An 18,904-nucleotide genomic window follows, 5' to 3' on the forward strand; every position below is an offset into this window, starting at 1 on the left:
CAAACATGCTCAGTGGGGGACAGATCCGGAGATCTTGCTGGCCAGGGTAGTTGACTTACACCTTCTAGAGCACGTTGGGTGGCACGGGATACATGCGGACGTGCATTGTCCTGTTGGAACAGCAAGTTCCCTTGCCGGTCTAGGAATGGTAGAACGATGGGTTCGATGACGGTTTGGATGTACCGTGCACTATTCAGTGTCCCCTCGACGATCACCAGTGGTGTACGGCCAGTGTAGGAGATCGCTCCCCACACTATGATGCCGGGTGTTGGCCCTGTGTGCCTCGATCGTATGCAGTCGTGATTGTGGCGCTCACCTGCACGGCGCCAAACACGCATACGACCATCATTGGCACCAAGGCAGAAGCGACTCTCATCGCTGAAGACGACACGTCTCCATTCGTCCCTCCATTCACGCCTGTCGCGACACCACTGGAGGCGGGCTGCACGATGTTGGGGCGTGAGCGGAAGACGGCCTAACGGTGTGCGGGACCGTAGCCCAGCTTCATGGAGACGGTTGCGAATGGTCCTCGCCGATACCCCAGGAGCAACAGTGTCCCTAATTTGCTGGGAAGTGGCGGTGCGGTCCCCTACGGCACTGCGTAGGATCCTACGGTCTTGGCGTGCATCCGTGCGTCGCTGCGGTCCGGTCCCAGGTCGACGAGCACGTGCACCTTCCGCCGACCACTGGCGACAACATCGATGTACTGTGGAGACCTCACGCCCCACGTGTTGAGCAATTCGGCGGTACGTCCACCCGGCCTCCCGCATGCCCACTATACGCCCTCGCTCAAAGTCCGTCAACTGCACATACGGTTCACGTCCACGCTGTCGCGGCATGCTACCAGTGTTAAAGACTGCGATGGAGCTCCGTATGCCACGGCAAACTGGCTGACACTGACGGCGGCGGTGCACAAATGCTGCGCAGCTAGCGCCATTCGACGGCCAACACCGCGGTTCCTGGTGTGTCCGCTGTGCCGTGCGTGTGATCATTGCTTGTACAGCCCTCTCGCAGTGTCCGGAGCAAGTATGGTGGGTCTGACACACCGGTGTTAATGTGTTCTTTTTTCCATTTCCAGGAGTGTAGTCTGTAGTGGGATTTCATATGACAGATGAAGCACTCTCGTGGTCATCCTACGCGCTCTGACTGCGAATCTGAAAGTCAGTCTGGCGATTCGAGCTGTTAGTCATTCGTGAACAGCATTTCAGGAGGTGTTTTACAATCAGTTGAGCACGTATGACGTATGACGACAGCTCCAACGTCATCCGTCCCTCTATTGACCGATCATGTGCAACAGTCATGGAACTCCATTCCACAAACTGTCATCCGTCACCTGTACAACACAATGCATGCACGTTTGCATGCTTGCATTCAACACTTTGCCGGTTACACCGGTTATATTCATACCTGCATTTCACATTTACAATGGCGAATCTCGTGCTTATATTAACCTATGATCTTGCAATGTTAACCTCTTACATATGTTACCTATACAAATGAATTCCCGAGATTTAAGTACACTAAATTTATTATTTTTTGGTGCTGAAATCTTTTTCAGTCAGTGTATTTGTGTGTATGGGGAGGGGGCGTGTGTGTGTGTGGGGGGGGGGGGGGGGGCGGTGGACAGAAATTTGGAAACATTGCGACAAATGCTTGCTTGAACATAAATGCAGATGCTAGCCAAGCCTGCGCATCATGCTGTTGTATAGTGGGTGCATTCGTAAGCATGGCAGGCGATGTAATTGTGTTTCAAGAGACACGATATCGAAGATTTATACCGCCTACAGGCAAAACAGAAGAACACCATCTGCTAAGTCGCAATGCGGACGAAGTATGTGGTTGAGTAATTGTAACGTATGGTGATTGGAAAGGCTTGTGGTGAAAAATAAAGTACAACATCTGCAAAACTAACTGCAGAATTGAATGTCACACTCGTGAACCACGTCAGCACCAAAACAACGCTAACGGAGTCTCATAAGCAGGGAATTACAGAGCGAGCTGGAATTCGAAAACCATTGATCAGTAAAACAAATGCAATAACAGTAAAACGTAGTGCCGAACCCATAAAACCTGAACAAGCGAGCAATGGAAGGATGTCATTTGGTCAGATGATTTTTGGTCCACAGTGTTTTCGACTTGTGGCCGAGTTTTTGTCCCAAGAGCGGAACACGGCGGCAGTTTTGTGATGATCTGGGGAGCCATATCGTGATTGTCCATGGGTCCCATGATTAGTCTACATTACTTCTAAGGATCATCTGATCATTCTGGCTGATCGGATCCATCCTATGGTACCGTGTTTGTTCCCCAGTTGTGATGCCGTGTTTCAAGATGACAGGGCCCCGTTTCATACTGCCGGCATCATCCAGGACCGGTTGTAAGAGCACGACCATCAAGTGTCTCGTCTCTCCTGTCCACCAGTCATCAGATTTCAGTATCACTGAGATTTTGTTGTCTACTTTCGGGAGAAGGGTGCGCTATCGCTGTCCATTCGCATCATCGTCACCTGAACTCACCACTATTTTGCAGGAAGAGTGGTGTAAGATGTCCTTGAAATCCATACAGGACCTGTGTTTACAAATTCAGAGACCACTGGATGATGTTTTGAATACCAACGGTTTTCCTACACCGTGTTAGGCTTGGGGGGGGGGGGAGGCGTTATTTTTGATGTTTCCATATATTTGTCCACTTTCTGTACGAGTTAAATGGTTAAGAAAATGACAATATACAAAGTTGTGACATATTTCCCGCACTATCGAATTCCCCTACTCTCCCGTACCAACATTTTGCTTATATGAGCTTGTCACATTATGCCTACCGTTCAGTTACACCGACCTATAGGACCGCTTGGGGGACGGGATGCCCTTCGGGACAGTCAAAAACAGAAAGGAAATGGAGAAGGACGTGAACCGCCCAGCTGCAAGTCCCTCCGCGGCTGTAATGGCAGTCCACCGAGTGAAATAAAGACCGGTGAGCGCCGGGACTCCCAAAACAGTCGGCGGCGGCGCGTTTTCAGCGGAGCGCGGCTCAAGGCAGGCGGCGTGCGCAGTGTTGCAGGATGTTGCTGGCGGTGACGGCGGTGCTGGCGGCGGCTGCGGGGGCGGCGGCGGGGGCGGCGGCGGGGGCGGTGGCGGCGTGGGGCGGCGTGTGCGGGCCCAACGTGGTCGCCATGGCGACCGTGCGCAGCGCCGCTACCCCCTGTCCTGGCGCAGACCTGCTGAAACAGGGTGAGTTCTGTAACTGCAGTCTGATAGCAAAGATAGCTGTGGTGACAGTACAGTGCAGGGTCCTGCTCAGTGCCTCAGCTAAAGGCGCCCGTAAACGAGCGAACAGTTTGTTAAACTTCACTACTTTCACAAATTATTATACTGTGTGAGGCTTTTTTTGACGTGTTTGTCAAACATAGACTGCATCTGTTTGTGAGAAATGTTGGTAGACGATCGATTTGAGAAGATGTCGGACGTTGTTTGTGTTTGATGTTTTGGCGCACATGTTTAGCGAGAAAGCGTTTTTATAACAATTTATCTCACTTAGCAAAAGATTGTATGAACAAAAACAAAAGAGCACTTGCAGTTACTAAAATGGTAGAGGTGTTGCGTCTTTCGCAGCCATAATTTGGGCAGGGAAACGTTATTAAGCAAACCGGTATTTTAGGGTGAACATAGCCAATAAAATTAAACAAATAATCGAACCCCTCTGGTTCTTCCACAGGCGATGTATACGTTCCCATCTTGAGGTATTTTAATAAACCTCCTAAATCTCTTAGCAAGTTTTCAGGGATGTATTTATCTCTCAATTTAAACCATCCCCTGAGCCATCATCTTGTTTTCTATTTCTTCTTTATACACAATGTTAAAGTAGTGTCAAATATTACTCGACGCGATACGCACATTGTGACATTTGCGTCAAAAATGAGGTTAAATTTGATGAACTTTATTGGCTCATGTGCGCGCTTATGTACAAACCTGTGGATGGGAAACAGCGAAGCTTACAAACAAGTCTAAATCGACATCCATTCCTGCAGGACTGCTAATCCTGAAAGATATGCCAGAGAACGTCTGTGAAATTTGGAATGTCGAACATAAGGTATTGGAAGAAGTAAAGCTTTGAGGCAGGCGTTGAGTCGTGTTTCGATACCTCATCCGGTAGAGCACGTAGCCACGAATGGTCAAGGTCCCAGGTTCGAGTTCGTCTTTTTTTTTTTTTTTTTGAATCATCAGTCGTCATACCGTCCCTACTTCTTGTCAGTGTTTTCTACATATTAATTTCCTCTCCGATTCTGTTCAGAACTTCCTCATTCTTTACCTTATCTGTCCACCGAATTTTCCGCATTCGTCTACAGCCCACATCTCTAATACTTCGATACTCACCTGTTCCGTTTTCCCACAATCCACTTTTCACTACCATACAATGCTGTGCTCCTGTCTAGTACAAAGTTTCAATGTGCCAGGAAGTTTCATATTAGCCACACTCCGCTGCAGAGTGAAAATTCATTCTGGAATGTTTGATCATTTACAGGGGCTACAAGAAGATGTCCTGTCTATGGTCTTCACGTGGCACACTCTCTGGATCACGGGGTCCCGGGTTCGATTCCCGGCCGCGTTGGGGATTTTCTCTGCCCGGGGACTGGGTGTTAGTGTTGTCCTCATCATTTCATCATCATCATCATCATTCGTGATAGTGGCTCGATTGGATTGCGTGAAAAATTGAACTGTGTAAAAACTGGAATCTGTACGGGCGCTGATGACCGTGCAGTTGAGCGCCCCACTAACCAAACAGCATCATCACCACGTGGCACGCTCCTTAATTGTCACGTCGTAGGCAGCCTGCGACACGTTTGCGGACACTACCTGCGCCAACGCCGCAAAAATACGTCGTTCCTCCGCAGATCCGGATCAGCCAGTCACACATTTCCGTCATCGTTGATTGGCTGTGTATGTGACTGTAGGTGTGTGTTCTTCTTTTCTGTTGGTTTTGTTAGCAACTGTGCAATGTGGTGTATTCTAGGTGGAAAGAAAGATGGTAGAATCTACGTTTGGGGCACAGCATTGAATGGAACTGATATATGAACCGTAGACATACTGGAAAACAAAAGAATCGAAGTATCTAGATGTGGAACTATGTTGAAAATTAGTTGAAAAGTTAGAAACGAAGAGTTTCTCCACATAATCTGCAAAGACAGGAATATGTGTAAAACAGTGCAAAGAAGAAGGGACAGGCTAAAAGGACATGTTTTAAAACGTACAGTAAAACTTCCATGAGGGTTGAGGGAACTGTAGAGCGCAAATACTATAAGAGAAGATAGAGACTGGAATGTATCCTACAAAGGAGCGAAATTTGTGGCAGCTCATATCGACCAGTCAAAAGATTGGTGACCAAAAACAAAAAGGACGATTTTTGTAGGATACGGGAGGGAATACTCTAATAGCACTTACGTTTTTCAGTTAAAGCATTTGATTCAGTTAAGCTGTGTAATTACATTTCAAAAATTCCATTTTATTTATCAGTCCAATTTTTTCCAACGTCCAATCATCTGTTCAGTTGGCAGCTTATTTGAAACTTCCTAGCAAATTAAATCTGTGTACCAGACCGAGACTCGACCTCGGGACTTTTGCCTCTCGCAGGCAAGTGCTCTGCCAAGTGAGCTACACAAGCACGACTAACGCCCCCTCTTCACAGCTTTACTACCGCCAGTACCCCGTCTTCTACCTTACAGAATTCACAGAAGCTCTCCTGCGAAGGTTGTAAGACTAGCACTGCTGCAAGAAAGGATATTGCGTTACTGCATGGCTTAGCCACAGCCTGGGGAATGTTCCCATAGTGAAATTTTCACTCTGCAGCGGAGTGTGTGCTGATATGCTCCATGGCAGAGTAAACATATGTACCGGACCAAGACTCGAACTCGGGACCTTTGCCTTTCGCGGGCAAGTGGTCTACAAACTGAGCTACTCAAGTACAACTCATGGGACCTGTCCCCACAGCTTTGCTTCCGCGAGTCTTTAAGTTTCGCAGGAGAGCTTCTGTGAAGAATGGAAGGTAGGAGACGCGGTACTGGCGGTAGTAAAGCTGTGAAGACTAGTACTTGGGTAGCTCAGTTGGAAGAGCATTTGTTCTAGTAAGGCAACGGTCCCGAGCTCGAGTCTCGGTCCGACTAACAGTTTTAATCTGCCAGGAAGTTTCATATCAGCGCACTCTGATCTCCAGAGTGAAAATTTCATTCTTGAAGCTTATTTCTTTGTGGAAAAAACGCTATTTCTGGAGCCTATCATCGCCATAAATCGTTTGCAACGAAAGCATTCGGTCTGGAATCAGTTAAAAGAGATGATGCCTCGGTGCGTATCTGTGTCAGCTTTCAGGCAGGAGATGAGCAGCTGTGCCCTGAGGCCCATTTGACACCGCGACCAGGGTAGCCCGGCACCCACCGCCAGTACTGAATAGGTCTGCAATACAGAACGCCTTGAGCAGGAACCAATACTCAGACTGCAAAGACGCTCATCGCAAGGATTTCATAGTTTAGAGTCAACACGGTGGTATCGGTGTTTGTAGACTCCGAATACAAGAAACTCTCGTTAGGCAATCTCAGTATAGATGCTTAAACAAACCATTCAGGGTAGGCTTTAAGTCCCCTGTAAACGATTTGATTTGTTAGTCAAATTCGCTGTTTCCTATCCACTGACTTCCCAAACAAGGGCTCAGACGTAGCGACAAAGTTTGTCAAATTTAACCTCACTTTTTAAGCAGCTGTTACGCTCTGCAAATCGTTGTTGTTGTTGTTGTGGTCTTCAGTCCTGAGACTGGTTTGATGCAGCTCTCCATGCATACAGTAAAGCTGCATGCCCTCGGGAAAAATTACGGCTGTAGTTTCCCCTTGCTTTCAGCCGTTCGCAGTACCAGCACAGCAAGGCCGTTTTGGTTATTGTTACAAGGCCAGATCAGTCAATCATCCAGACTGTTGCCCTTGCAACTACTGAAAAGGCTGCTGCCCCTCTTCAGGAACCACACGTTTGTCTGGCCTCTCAACAGATACCCCTCCGTTGTGGTTGCACCTACGGTACGGCTATCTGTATCGCTGAGGCACGCAAGCCTCCCCACCAACGGCAAGGTCCATGGTTCATTGGGGGGAGGTCTGCAAATCGTATAACGAAATATTTTGACACTAGTTAGAACTGCTACTAACGCAGACAATGCATGTCTTGCGTCGTCTTTAGTACATGAATCATATACAAAAAGAAAACTTGAAGTTGCTCATGGCGGTATACTCTACATCGGCTATCGCCCGTCCCTATTTTAGCGAAGGCCAGTTGTTGGTCTTGTTTGAGCTCAGTTGTCGCTCGTTAATCAGTTCAGCTCTTATTTGTAGTTGTGTTTAATGTTAAGTGCTGCCGTTTATTGTTTTTGTGCTGTGTGTTTTTGTGATAATTTCTAATTATGGATAAGCTTGTAACAAGAAAGAAGAGGAAAATCGATTTTCATCCACTAGCATTAAGATAACTACGCACTACTGTAATAGCCTAATTACCTATCTGTAGCAGTATAGCGTAAGCACTGGATTCATTATTTGGAGGCTGGTAGAGCTGTATTTCAGTATTTCACAAGGCAACGGAGCGGTAAATGTCATTACAAATAACATTAAATTAAAATAAGGGCATAAAAATACACTTGGATTCGTCTGTGTCGTCCAAAACTCACTTTGATTAATAAAAATATCGCCCAAACGATAATGGTTGCATATCTTTAAAAAAATTCCTCAATGTTCTATCATTAGTAGCCCATAAGGCAAAATATCGCCCAGTCTGGTCACCTGGGCGGTACTCAATTATGAAAACTAGTTCTGATACGGAACAATGGGTGGTGAGCTTGCGTAGAGTGGAAGAGGTACGGGCTGACAGTACGCTCTTTAGATCGTTAGTTTCTAAAAGATTTTTCCAGCGGGTTGCTTGAATTCGTCCAAACCGATTGAGATCTGAATCCCTCCCTCCCCCTTTCGTCCAAAATCTATTTATGCTCCAGTAATACTGTAATAACTGAAACTAGCAATTCCATGTGCATTTAAATCTTAAAGTATGCGTGCATTCATACATTATCAAACGACTAAATATGCACAATTAAAGGAAAAAGAAGCAAAGTCAGCATTAAGTCTTTATTGTGATGCATTTTATGTTATTTTAAAATAATGTACAACCAGTTTTTCTAAATTCTCCACCGACTTGAGGTAACTCAGAGTCAGGTCGCTGAGCTAGCAATCCATGGATTCAGGAGGCGAGTTGGTTTGAGCCATCAGCCAGCAACACTGAAAATACTTTCTATAGTTCCCTTTTTTCAATTTGGACAAATATTACGTTCAGTCCCTTACAATAGGCCCGCAACCAAATCCTTCCGATACCCTTCTTTTCTGAAAGATTCCAATTTCCTTAAACATGCAGCCTCTCTGCAAAATTCTCCACATTTGAGCTCATGTATTTGTCTGTAGCGACATTCTTTAACGCAGAAAATGATCTTTCTTACACGGCAAGAGGAGATAGAAGCGTACTTAAATCAGGAAATTTGGGAAAGTCTAACATTGAATGATTCCAGATGCTTTGCGTTTTCGCTACCAAAATTTGTTCTAGCTTTTTTGTAGAAAAGAGGTCTCTTTATTCCAAAAGCCCTGTCGACAACAATTACGGTCTCCCGGTTTCCCCAAAATTAGCGCTCGTCCGTTCCTGATCACTTCCTCAGCTCAAGTCCAGGCTGAAAGAAGAAGAATTAAAAATGACCCTGAAGGCTGAAGGGAGACTGGAGCGTGCCTGATTGTTAGTGGTTTGCCACAATACAGCACTCCTAAGTAACGAGATTATCTCTTCACTTGATGAAAGCTCCAAGATCATTGTCGAATAAAATGGTTTATCGTTCTTTATGCAAATTTTAAGAAAAAATGAAAAACAGGGGGTCTTTTTAAAGCCCTCTTTAACAAATCAGATCTCCCCTCCCCTATGCAAAATCCTGGCTTCGTGCTTGCGGTGCCCCAGGGAGCGATGAAATTGAGAGATAAACATATCCATGAAAATCTGCTAGAGGTAACCTGACGGCATCAACTTACTCCGCACGGAGCGTCAAACTTTTAATGATTAGTTAGAATTACTTCGCACTCACATTGAAAAAGAAGACACAGTTATTCGAAAATTTATCTTTTTGCACATGGTCCTCTAATGAAAGTTTATTAAAACTCCGCAACGTGGGAAATATATCGCCCGTCGAAGAACCAGAGCTTCGACTCTTTTTTTTTTCCTAATTTTATTACACTCTCGCTTGCATGCTGTGCGTAGTCTGCGAAAGACGCAACACTTCCACCATTTTCGTAATTGTCAGTGATCTTTTGTTTTTATCCTTGATCGTTATTTGCACAATTGTGGAAACACACTACACACTCAGATCAACTGAAACAAAGCTCTTTCTCGCTGAACGAGTGCGGCTAAACATCAACACAACAGCGTCCGACATCTTGTCTAACCGGCCGTCAATCAAAAATTCTCTCAAACACGTCAGTCACAGCACCTTTGACAAGCATATCAAACAAACCTGCTCGCTGCCAAGTAATATGACACACTAGTCGTGTTTGAGAAATTGTTTGATCGTTTACACTGGCACTAAAAATCCTGGTAATAAAGCTACTGTGCCCACCGGTTCCTCTAACGAGCGAAACGCAAGGAAAGCGATCTTGTTCTGTGTAGCATCGGAAGAATTGTAGTCCATGCTATTTACAGACCTGAGTCACCTACTCATCTGTTATAATGGCCTCTCCTCACTTCTCGCATTTATCTCTCTCGCCCCTCTTAACCCCATACTTCCTACATAAATATATTACAATGTACCCAGATAGCAACTTTTGCAAAATTTATGTTTTTTTCAGCTGTGAAACTAAGTGATCAAGGCCAGCGTATTCTTTGCCGTCTATTTCTGTGCAAAATCCTTGTTTGTTTAATTAACTGTAGATATCTGTGAAATGTAGACTGGCAATGGCAAGGAAAGCGTTTCTGAAGAAGAGAAATTTGTTAACATCGAGTATAGATTTAAGCGTCAGGAAGTCGTTTCTGAAAGTATTTGTATGGAGCGTAGCCATGTATGGAAGTGAAACATGGACGATAAATAGTTTGGACAAGAAGAGAATAGAAGCTTTCGAAATGTGGTGCTACAGAAGAATGCTGAAGATTAGATGGGTAGATCACGTAACTAATGAGGAGGTATTGAATAGAATTTGGGAGAAAAGAAATTTGTGGCACAGCTTGAGTAGAAGAAGGGATCGGTTGGTAGGACATGTTCTGAGGCATCAAGGGATCACCAATTTAGCAATGGAGGACAGCGTGGAGTGTAAAAATCGCAGAGGGAGACCAAGAGATGAATACACTAAGCAGATTCAGAAGGATGTAGGTTGCAATAGGTACTGGGAGATGAAGAAGCTTGCACAGGATAGAGTAGCATTGACAGCTGCAGCAAACCAGTCTCTGGACTGAAGACCACAACAACAACAACAACATCTGTTGTACAATATACTCAGTTCTCGAGTGCAATATGAGTTCTTCCTGACACTATGGTAGTGATGTCGCCCTTCCTTTTCGATCGAATCCCCCCCTTAATTAGTTACCCAGCTCTATAGCCGAAGTTGCTCGTGCACGTCTGCGCAGTGGTGAATGACTCGGTGTTCAGCCGTTCCGAATCCTGGTGACGGATGGTATTTACATGGCCAATAATAGGACGGCTTGGTGAGGAGATATGGTGGTGTTTGACGGTGATCCATGCGTCAAATGGGGACGTTAAACTCGGTGACTTCCCTTGGTACTATTCGAGAGCAGTAGGCTATGTGGCGGTACTGGGTTTCACCCTCTGTGTTCTCTGATCATCCTTATACAACACAAATAAAGCGTTACGCTACACACGCATCCATTACACTCACCTACACTCCACTATTAAACATACAGAACAACTCTTCACATATCGGCAAGGAAAGTGATCAGTGTATATGGAGGAAGAATACCCTTTCCGATAGGCGGCTGAACCCACCCCGTGGGATACCTCACTCAGAAATGCTAAGCGATGCTCTTTTTCTTAACTAATATAACAATCCCGTAGTCAAGTCTGTAAGCAGAATGTAGTAAGATACTTTTGAGGCTACATGGATCTCTCTTTTTTTTTTCGCTTGCTTTCTGGTTTTAGAGGAACTGACAGCCAAGGTAAGTGTACGCAATACGCTCGAAAACCAATCTTGAATGGTGGGTTTAAGTTCTGAGTCTAGGTTTGTCAGGTGAGTGATCTGTGCCATCCGGCTCTGCACCGCGAAATCTTGGAATGACATTATTTAAAATCTGAATACAGCCCCCAATTCAGGGTAAGACTACGCAGCACTGGTGGTGCCTTGTGCAATGTTTCAGTTTCAATTCTCAAGCAGTGCATTGTTCTAGCCAGTGCCGGTTTACCCCCGTGTTGGTGAGCTTGGGTCAAACGGGGCACGCGAAAAGGCTGAGCCCTTACTGTCGGAGAAGTGAGGTACGGTCACACCACGAGACGCCTGCAGCGTGAGCATTGATGTGCACGGTAAGGCTCAGTCCCCGCTGTGGCGACACAATACGCAGTACGACACGTTGCAATAAAGGTCGCGTGACAGGTTGGTTATCCATGCGACACTCGTGTTTCAACTGGACCAATTCGACCAGCCACAGACTTCACGAATCTGCCTCTCTGTTCCAATGATCAGCTCCTCTGAAGAGGACATTATTGTTGTTTATCATTATTTACAGCTCCAAAAGCCGAAAAAGAAAAGGAAGTAATGGGTGCACCAATTCAATGCTGCAAATCCAAAATGTAATTTCGCTGTGGTTTTTTGTGATCTTTCTCAAGATGAACACAAAGTTCACGAATTCTACCAAATTAATGCAGACAGTTTTAACTTTTTACACAAGTATCAGCTATTCAGACAAAGTATGACAAAAAATTTTGACTTACTGTTTCTCCTTTTGAGAAGCTATTCATCACAAGAAGGTATTTCTACAACTGCTCAATTTCACAAGGTAGCATATGATTCCACTTAGCTTAACGCGAATTCAGAAGCAACGTTGCTGGATCTGTGTAGTAGTGGGCGGCGAACTATGCACAGGTGCAGACATCTATCCAGCTTGAATACACATACGTGAGTGAATGCCTCAGCTTGTATTGGCAACATCAGCATGTGCGAAACAGAAACATGAGATTTCTCCACGCTCATGTTTGGTGCGTCACTGCTGACCTCATAGAGGACAACCTTCACCTATACAGGGTGTCAGGGGTGTAAGTGCAGATATTTCTACTCATGACTGAGGACACTGTACTGAACGACATTACATCAGCATATACTTCATTTTCAGATTAATAATTGTAGCTGTTATGAGTAGTATGTTTTTAGGTTGTTTAGTACCTCCAAGCAGATGTGGCACAAGCAAGCCATTAATGTTTATCTGTCCCCGAACAGCAGGTCAGTTATTGAAGTGTGAATGTACAGTGAATAGTATATACTGACAGTTCAGACCGTTCAGAAAACATCAGGTGGTAAATTATGCATTGTGTTTGTAGGAAAACTGTTAGATGCAGATGAAAAACAACTAGACAGTGAAGTGGGTACGTATTAACGTTCTAATTATCACAATATCTGTACCTGTACCCCTGACACCCTGTATATCAGATCTGTACTGAAGACTGGAAAGAGGTACGGCTCTCCTTCCAGTATTAAAAATAATTTCCATATATTAACTACATCTCGTATGCAGCAATATAAGATCTAAAATCCATCAAAAGGAAACTGGTGATCGACTACGTTTTTCACTGCAAGCTTTTCAAAATATGCGCCACTTAATGCTAAAGCATAAACAGCGAAAATAAATCCAGTTCATTAAGGAGCTACGATGCAATACTATAATATGTGGAAAAATCATGTTTTAGTGAATAGTTTCCTTAGAACTGAATGAGAAAGAATGCGTACAGGAGAACACAAGCGAACCTAAGATCAATGGTTTTTAATTTTTTATGCAAGTAGTAAAAGATTTACTGAGAGACTAAGTAGACACATGGATATAGCTTTACTTTATTCGCAGATAGCAATCTCTTTTCAGGAAAATCGTATTGCTTAAAATTTGGTTTTCCCCTCCTCTGTCCATCCACGGTGTGACACTGTTGCATGGAGCGACCAGCACCTCATTTTGCGCCGAGTGATGTGACAGAAACACATGAGGGCGTTGTTTCACTGTTGTCCCAGTCTGAGTCAGTCAAGTCGCTTCAACTAAGTTTCTGTATGGGTTGTTTCTGTATCGTATCGCGAATCGCATCAAGTATCATCGCATATTGTATCACTTCAGTGGGAACCGCACTTGGATGAAAGTGCCTTGTATGCATGCGCAACATGAGTAACGGAGTCCCAGCAGCATACATCAGCTGTCTTACTTTCACTATGGTACGTAGGTCAATGTCAGCAGTTCGAGTTGTAACGCTGACGCCATCTGACATTCTCACAAGTTGCTGCAATTTCTTCTGTCGCATGTTTAGCAGACGAAACGCTAAGATCGTGGAGCGAACAGTTTCCTTATAGGAAAATCAGTCAACACTCGGAAGAGTGATGAGTTCCAGAAATCGCTTGGTTTCTCCAAGGTAAAAAGTCACTTAGAGATGAACAGTGGGGAAAATGGGACTGAGAAGTGAAGTGGTGCATTTACAATAATTGTGCAGCTTAATTGAATTAATCATCAATTAAACACATAAACTGTCGAAAGTCAAGTCTATAGATTTTCATTCTTAATGCTTCACTCATTTACTTGAGATTTTTCCTCAGGATATGAGCATCGGTTCCCACCCTTCCACGATGGAATTCTTACTTTCTTTACCGATTTCAGCCATCAGCAAACTGTTCGTGACTGCGAAGTTGCTAACAAAACTACCAGAAACTAAGAAACTGTCTCCTACGGGTAAATGAAGAAATTCACGGAATCCACAGAAGCGTCTGCATCTATATTTGCATATGCACAGGAACGTCTCACTCACTGCTTGCAGAATTGTAGCGTCTGACTACTACACGGTAGTTACTCAGCGAACGTTACCAACACAGCTGGGCAAGTACCGTGTTTCGAACAGTAGCCAGCCCTTCACTGCCCATGTGGCAGAATGCATGTAGAATTTATCTTGAAGAAATTTTTAGTCTGAAAGACCTGCATACTGGACAAAATGCTAGGCATCCATAGGAAAAATCACGCAAATGCGATGTAATACCGCCTCGAGCCCTCATAATGTCCTTGATTCTGCGAGGAAGAGAGTCCACAAGTTTATTCCGGTATGACGCATCCAGCTGAAGCCACTCATTAGATTCCGTAGAGCTACCAAATTGCATTGATAGTGACTGCCATGTTAACCCTCGTTTCCAAATATCTCGCCACATTTTCTGTGGGATTGTGATCAGGCGACGTAGGGGGCTAGTCAGGGTGTGATAAGGTGCCTGATGTTCGTCAAAACGAAAAACTGCTGTCGTCTTAGAAGATGGGAGTACCCACAGCTTACTTATCATGCGGAAGTGGAAGTAAAGGTGACAGTTGGCCATTAATAAGGTGACCTGAACAACTCTGTTCATGTTCACGGTAATCTGAATAAGTGGACCCAAGTCACAATAAGGAAAACACCTCTCACATGAACTACACCCTACAAAGTCTGTCTGTTAAGCACCTCGGCAATGGCTCTCCAGTGCACTCGACGCCTTGCGTTATTTGAGAAGTAAAGTCACCACTCATCCAACCACAATATTCTCCTCAATTATGAGTGCTGTCTGAGCCGCTGGAGACCACTGGAGATGTTCAGCATTATCTACCACTGTGAACAATGACCTTTTTCCGAGTTATCCAGCTCCGAATGTGCATTGTATTTCCCTTCGTAATCTTCACTCGGAAACTGGTAGAGATGGCATTGCATTCTTTGACAGCGGCGACTTCTGTCTCGTTTGAAACCGAATGTTAGTGACAAGGCGTGGCAATTGACTCCAGTCCCTGTCGGTCAGGATATGTTTAGGATCATATTACATGACTGTGAGTGGTAAACATTCCTTGTAAACGTACTGGACAGTCTGCGTTGAAGCGACAACAAATCGGGTACCTTGACTTTCGGTGTGGTTGTGGGCGCCCAAACAGAATAGTTTCCTTATGCTATTCTGTCACGTCTCCAGGTCGGCCCATCTTACTACACTGCTTCCACCCAACCGAATGCTGAGTGCACGCAATTTCATTGCATGACTTACGTCAGTGGTCGAGAACCGCATAAAGTGTACATCATTTACAGCAGTGGTTCCTAACCTTTCTTAGATCATTACCCCCCCCCCCCCGCCATCTGTTGACCCCTCCCCAACATTTATCTCCAACTTTAGCATCCAACTAAATTGTAGAATGAAAGACCTTTCTTGGAACACTTTTATTTTTAAAATGATGAAAGATGAATGATATTTAGTTATGTGTGTGTGTGTGTGTTGGAAAGGTGATGAAGGAATTCGTGGTGTATCACAAGTGCTACCCAGAACTCCTTCTCAGAAGAGAAGGCTAACTATCCACAGTAAGGGTATACACTTGATACAAAACATGCTTCCCGTGTATTGCTCCACTACTCTGGGTACTTGCTTGACCTGCGCACTGGAACATCATTTAACATGAAACAAGTTCAGATGGGTGCACTATACTCACTGTTCGTAAGTCATTTCATTGCTGCACTCCTTATTCTGAACTGGCAGAAATTGGAAGACTTCAAGCTGTTACTGCTTTGTGTGTATCCACGCTAATACCACTATTACTATAATGAAACTGTGTACAGCACTATAGCAGCTCTTATGTAGTTACCGCTGTGTCATGCTGTCAATTAATTCATTTCTCTGTTCTAAGCAAGTAATGAACAGTTTCTGGACTACTGCAAGTACTACACTGAAGCGCCAAAGAAATTGGTACACCTATCGAATATCATGTAGGACCCCCGCGAGCAGAAGTGCCGCAACCCGACGTGGCATGGACCCTACTAATGTCTGAAGTAATTCTGGCGGGAATTGACACAATGAATTCTGCAGGGCTGTCCATAACTCTTAAGAGTACAATAGGGTGGAGACCTCTCCTGAACAGCACGTTGCAAGGCATCCCAGATATGCAGTTTGGCAGACAGCGGAAGTGCTTAAACTCAGATGAGTGCTCCTAGAGCTACTCTGTGGCAATTCTGCAGGTGTGGGGTGTCGCATAGTCCCGCTGGAATTGCCCAAGTCCGTCCTAATGCACAATGGACATGAACGGAGGCAGGTGATCAGACAGGATGCTTACGTACATGTCACCTATGAGTCGTATCTAGACGTATCAGTGGTCCCATATCACCCGAACTGCACACGCCCCACACCGTTACAGAGCCTCCTCCAGCTTGAACAGTTCCCCGCTGACATACAGGGATCATGGATTCACGAGGTTGTCTCCATACCGTGCACGTTCATCCGCTCGACGGAATTTGAAACGACACTCGTCCGACCAAGGAACATATTTACAGTCATCAGCAGTCCAATGTCGGTGTTGACGGACCCAGGCGAGACGTTAAGCTTTGTGTCGTGCAGTCATCAAGTATACGCGAGTGGGCCTTCGCCTCCGGAAGACCATATCTATGATGTTTCGTCGAATGGTTCGAACGCTGACACTTGTTGATGACCCAGCATTGATATCTGCAGTAATTTGCGGAAGGGTTGCACTTCTGTCACGTTGAACGATTCTAACAACTGCGCCAGACACTTGTTGCCGACCGCGGCGCTGTATTCTGCCTGTTTACATATCTCTGTATTTGAATACGAATGCCTAAACTAGTTTCTTTGGCGCTTCAGTGTATATGTCTCACTTTTATCATCAGCCGTGTGTTGGACGAAGCACAGCATATGTGTTTAGTGGATGGACTATGTGAGGAATCTGTAACCTCCATAGTATTAACTGCGAAAATCTAATTATTGCTAACTTATACAATCAATATTAGAGTCTTACAAAATGGTAATAATAGCAGTGATATTTTGAAAATGATTTAGTTTCGTGAGTGAAACAGAATCAAATCGTTTAGTTTTTGTCACTCAGAAAACTTCATTTTAGCCCTCAGGGGATAATTATTCCCAGGTTGGGGACCAGTGATCCACAGCGACGGGTGTGCTCTTTTAAGGGATGGCTATATAGCGTCCGGTGAGCTTATGTTGATATTCTGTTTAGAGTTACGATTCCAGCAAGTTGTTAGTTTCCTGTACGTGCAGCTGACGTGGAGAAGCTGTCGCGGCTGGCATGGACTGATGATGAAGAGGAGCCCGAGGACGCGGTGTCGGCGCGGTCTGCGGCCAGCTCGGGGACTGCTGACGGTCTGGTGTTTGCCGGGCACCGGGCGCTGCCGGACTCCCCGGAGGTGCGCCAGCTGCTGCAGCGCGCCGCCAACATCAGGAGGCGAGCCAGGCAGCTGGTCGCACACATCTCCAGCCTGTGAGTGTACATGTCTGCCTCTCACAAGCCACATCTTACTAAAGCTTTTCAGTCTCCACAGCAGCTCTTGCTCCAAGCTGTTCCTAGAATCAAGTTACCTCAGAGAGTAAGTTTCAAGCCTAATAACGATGCAGATTAACCGAATGCTAGTTCGAGACATCCAACCTGACACCCAATGTTTGTCAATCATCCATGAACATATTGACCTCACATTGAAAAAATAATTCAATTTCCAGCCCTGACCAAAAATGTCAGAGCCATCTGTACAAGGTAGTCCAAGACACAGTTCTGACACTGGGAAGAAGAAGGAAAACATAGACTTCACTTGATTCCTAGTACACTTTCTAACGTTTGCAACTTGGAGGCGACTATATGACTCATGTTGTTTTATGCATGGAACACATTGTAATTTGTAACTGGACGAGAAAAACGTTAGTCGCTATCACAAGAACTGTGCCTGGACGTACTTTCTAATGCAACACACAATTCTTACAGTTGGTTGTCCGGACACTTCCCTGGTTTTGGTAATTAGCCAGGCACTGACCAACAAGTGAACGGCAGCACCCAGTGCTTGCCATGGCGTGACGGTGTGCCAGTGTATTTCTGCAAATATCCTTTATAAGGCATCGAGCCTTCTTCACTCTGTTAAACATGCAACAGGCTTAGTCATGTAAGAGCATTTTCGTACAGCGTGCCATACGTTGATATGCAGAGAGCTGAAGTGATTCGCTTTACATGTGACCGTATGCATCCATTCATAGGTACACAGATAAGTTTAAAAAATAGGCGGGACAAGGACCTAAAGGCTGCAACATTAAAAAAAAGACATTAATCTTCAATAATTAGGTAAGTATTTCCGTATAATATATTAAGAACAACGTAGATAAACTGATACATCTGCAGTCAGAAGCTCATCAAATGTGCCAACTTTGGGCTGGTAATTTTACCAATATGCTTCAACAAAATATTAACTGGCGTGACAAGAGACTTTACGACCTCATTCAATAGGTGACAAGGGTAATCGGAGGGGGGGGGGGGGGGGGAGGGGGGTGGAGGAAAATCGAAACATAGTTCAGAAAGCAGCAGTGTGGTGTTAATATACAACAATGAGGGCCACAGGGATGAGAATTTTCGAAATGTTCAGCTTGGACATGCGCTAGGTGTCCCTTTGGTTTATCAGCTGATCGGAACCTACTGGCACACCATATTCTGACTTACTTGCGCTATCAGAAACTCATTTCGGAACTTTCATGTCGACTACCATTTCTGGAGTGATATTTATAGTCGATAATGGGAGAACAGCTGACTTACATGATGCTGAGTTGCTATTACAGAGTGAACATTAATAAAATCGAGAAACTACAGGGACGGATTCCTGACTGTAAATGTAGGAAGGAAGGTCCTAT

The 18,904-nt window shown here is 44.9% G+C and overlaps 1 protein-coding gene across 1 annotated transcript in view; it reads left to right on the plus strand.

The window, feature by feature from the left end:
• Positions 1-3,160: 3,160 nt before the first annotated feature.
• LOC126416272 (peroxidase-like) overlaps positions 3,161-18,904 on the plus strand; it is a 181,307-nt gene continuing 165,563 nt past the window's right edge. The window contains exons 1-2 of the mRNA XM_050083951.1: positions 3,161-3,224; positions 17,279-17,498. Of these exons, the coding sequence (XP_049939908.1) occupies positions 3,167-3,224; positions 17,279-17,498 (278 nt within the window). The 5' untranslated portion in view covers positions 3,161-3,166. The remainder of the gene's footprint in view (positions 3,225-17,278; positions 17,499-18,904) is intronic.

This window comes from Schistocerca serialis, chromosome 1 (assembly GCF_023864345.2).
Source record: "Schistocerca serialis cubense isolate TAMUIC-IGC-003099 chromosome 1, iqSchSeri2.2, whole genome shotgun sequence".
Lineage (NCBI taxonomy): Eukaryota > Metazoa > Arthropoda > Insecta > Orthoptera > Acrididae > Schistocerca > Schistocerca serialis.